General features: G+C 40.4%; 1 protein-coding gene across 1 annotated transcript; it reads left to right on the top strand.

Moving 5' to 3' along the window:
* Positions 1–1970: 1970 nt before the first annotated feature.
* Positions 1971–3113, top strand: LOC144493148 (P2Y purinoceptor 4-like). The gene has a single exon (XM_078212048.1). The coding sequence runs from the start codon at positions 1971–1973 to the stop codon at positions 3111–3113; it is 1143 nt and encodes a 380-aa protein (XP_078068174.1).
* Positions 3114–3499: the final 386 nt, after the last annotated feature.

Genomic DNA, 3499 nt, shown 5'->3' with positions numbered 1-3499 from the left:
TTTAAATGGCCCATTGAGTTTTCTGTCTTCCCTTACAATTGCCTTTATTTAAATTTAAAACACTCGTCTTGTTCACTTTCTGAGCAATAACGTTTGATTGGCAGTCATTAAAAATTATTATGTCGTTAAAAAAGAACTGCTGTTATTTACGAAACTTGACTTCCTGTGGCATGTTTAATGGGCAACTAATTTGTAGATGCAAGCACTTCATAAAAATCATGGGGAGATTAAGGACAAGCTGTTGTTTTCGTGATAGTGAAGTAGTGCAAATTGGCCAGCAATTTGTGGCAATTTGCAATTCATGTGCTAACTCTTCCTTGCCACAAGACATGGGCAGATTTTCAAATTAAAGAGGGTTCACATGCTGTTAATTTTTCAGCATTGTTTCTTTTGCCTTCTCAATACAAAATATTGGAAAGTAGATTTAGAGAGTGAACCAAGGCTATAGACATATTTTGTACTTTTAGAATGAGCTTAGTTTTTATATTGCTGCATATTTACAAACATACAAATATTTGAATTAGGAGCAGTGGTAGACTTGATCCCTCGAGCCTGCTCCACCATCCAATAAGATCATGGCTGATCTGTTTGTAACTTCAACTCCACATTCCTGCCTACCCCCCTGATAACCTTTCACCCACTTATTAATCAAGAATCTATCTAGCTCTGCCTTAAAAATATTCAAAGGTTTGGCTTCCACTGCCTTTTGTGGAAAAGTGTTCTAGAGTGTTCACACGACCATCTGAGAGAAAAAAACTTCTCGCCTCCATCTTAAATGAGTGACCCCTAATTTTTAAACAGTGACTAGTTCTAGATTCACTGGCAAGAGGAAACAGCCGCTCCACATCCGCCTTGTCAATATCCCTCAGGATTTTAAAGGTTTCAATCAATGACTGAGCTGGTAGCTGTAAGCGTCAGACCGGTGGTCAGGTGTTTTAAAACAAGAAATAAAATGAGGAGGGAGTGTTGCTGTGAGGAAAGAGGGGCTGGGTGGGAAGCAAGTGATTCACAATTACATCAGCAACAGCTTATTCATCATGTCAGATGACATATTAAGTATGGGCTGGGATTTGGGAAGGGACATAAGGAAGGAAGGTGCTGTCAACTTTAAGGTTCTCAGTGATTTTTGGATGCTGGATGTCCTGTCACAGCTGGTTTCTTGTTCAAAAAACCATCTCCTTGGTAGGGCTCAGGGGGTGCAGTTGCACTTGTCTCTCTGGATCTTCTCTGCTCACTTCTATTGTGTGCCGCCTTGTCCTCCAAGTGAGGGAACCCAGTGTCAGTGATTGTGCAGCATGTGCTTGGATGCTGTGCCTGCCATAGCTGAATAGCTGGATGCATATGGAGGCAGTGAAAACAGCGTATGGGGCTGGCAGCTTTAGAAGATGCGAGAGTAAGGTGAGTATTTGGACACCAGAAGTGTCATTGTTCCAGATCTGTTATATTCTGAAATATATCTGAAGTGATTGAATCAACAGTCAAAACTCTTGAAGGGATTGCTTACAGTAACCTTCCCTAACAGAATGACAAATATTCCCCTCTGACATTACTAGCCATACTTAAGAAAATTTAGATTATCTCCCAATTCAGGAATCTAAGCAAAATTAAATCCACAATGAAATGTTGCATATATTTTACAAATGTCAGGACAATATTTCCTTTCCAACTTGGGCCTGGATGCAGGTCAGGTAGAGGAAATTCTGAAGGTCCTAGGAAGTCTTTTATTTTGATTTGAAGTATAGCAAAACTGCACCTGTGACAAGATGTATCTGATATTGACCAATATTACTTGCGCGAATTGTCAGACACACACAAGTCTGTTACAAGATTGACTCATACATTTTAGGCTTCAGTGCTGTAGTACAGCTATTTTTACAGTGGGGCTGCTCGAAAGGGTCAGATTTTAAATATTTTTCATGAGGCTCTCTAAGCAATATTTGTTGTTCTCTTCCCAGGTTGGACTGTATCAAATGGCAGCAAGGATAATATTGAGTTACCATTGGGCCCCTACTGTACCAATATTCTCAACCTCTGGATACAGCGAGTCTACGCCCCCGGAAACTAATTCTGACAATGGTAATGGTTCTAGTAACAACAATAACAGTTGCCATTTCAATGAGGAGTTCAAATACATCCTATTGCCAGTATCTTATGGAACTGTATGTGTGGTGGGCCTTGTTCTCAATGCCACTGCATTGTGGATGTTTCTGTGCAAGATGCGACCATGGAATGCAACTATAACCTATATGTTTAACTTGGCCCTGTCAGACCTTCTATATGTGCTATCTCTGCCACTCCTCACATATTACTATGCCAATCGGAATCACTGGCCATTCGGTGTGGTCCTGTGTAAGTTAACCCGCTTCATTTTCTATGCCAACATCTACTCCAGCATCCTTTTTCTTACCTGCATCAGTGTGCACAGGTTCATGGGTGTGTGCTTTCCCTTCCAATCACTCAAATTGATTAAAGTGAAGCACGCCTGGGTAGTGTGCATGCTGGTCTGGGTAGTAGTCATCATCTGCCTCAGTCCAAATTTGTTTTTTGTCACAACAAGCAATTGGGATGATGACATACTTTGTCATGACACAACTCGTAGGGAAGATTTCCCCCAATATTTTTTCTATAGTTCTGCAATCATGGTGATTCTCTTCATCATACCCTTCCTTATCATTATCTTCTGTTACAGCTTAATGACCATAAAGTTGAATAAAACCCTTGTGTCCAGTTCCAACAGATCTTTACCCAATGTCAAAAAGAAATCGATTAAATTGATCATCATTGTGTTATTTGTCTTTTCCCTGTGTTTTGTACCTTTCCACATCACAAGAACAATGTACTACACCTTCAGGATACTCGAGAAGGACTGTTATGCACTTAACATTGTGAACTTCACATATAAAATCACAAGACCGTTGGTCAGTGTCAACAGCTGCATTGACCCAATTTTGTACTTCCTGGCTGGAGACAATTATCGAGGAAAACTTAAGCATGTCGTGCTGATGAGAAAAGATTGTGTTCGGCAAACAACAGCAAACATGGACTGCAAAATGAATGAACAGTCAGGGTTTGGCACTCAAAGTGTCTACTTTGTTACTCAGAGCCAGAGCTGAGACCGACTCAAACACAAGTATCAAGGAAACCTCTTTTTTGTCCATTGACTGTCAGAAAGACTCACAAAGATTTGTTCAGGAACTAAATTAAAGTTTCTATTATGATGTAGAGTAATGAGTTCTGGGTATCTCTGACGTCCACAGTAGGCTTGTTGTGGCCCGAACCAAACCTTGCCAATTGAATTGACCAAAGGCAATCATGAAAAGACAATAAATTGTATGGCTGAGTAATGCAACTCAGTGCAGATAGATCATTACTTCAAATACCTGCAAACAAAACATAATTTAAAAGGACAGCACCTTCCAAACCTGCAAAGTCTACCGGCCAGAAAGATAAGGGCAGCAGATGCTGCCATCACTATCTGCAATTTCCCCTTCAAGCCACA

Source organism: Mustelus asterias, chromosome 4 (genome assembly GCF_964213995.1).
Source record: "Mustelus asterias chromosome 4, sMusAst1.hap1.1, whole genome shotgun sequence".
Classification (NCBI taxonomy): Eukaryota; Metazoa; Chordata; class Chondrichthyes; order Carcharhiniformes; family Triakidae; genus Mustelus; species Mustelus asterias.
Note: the sequence above shows the minus strand (reverse complement) of the source record. Positions and strands in the feature narration are given on the sequence as shown.

Excerpts from the sequence above, each read along its gene's own strand:
- LOC144493148 (XM_078212048.1), top strand. The coding sequence starts at position 1,971 with ATGGCAGCAAGGATAATATTGAGTTACCATTGGGCCCCTACTGTACCA.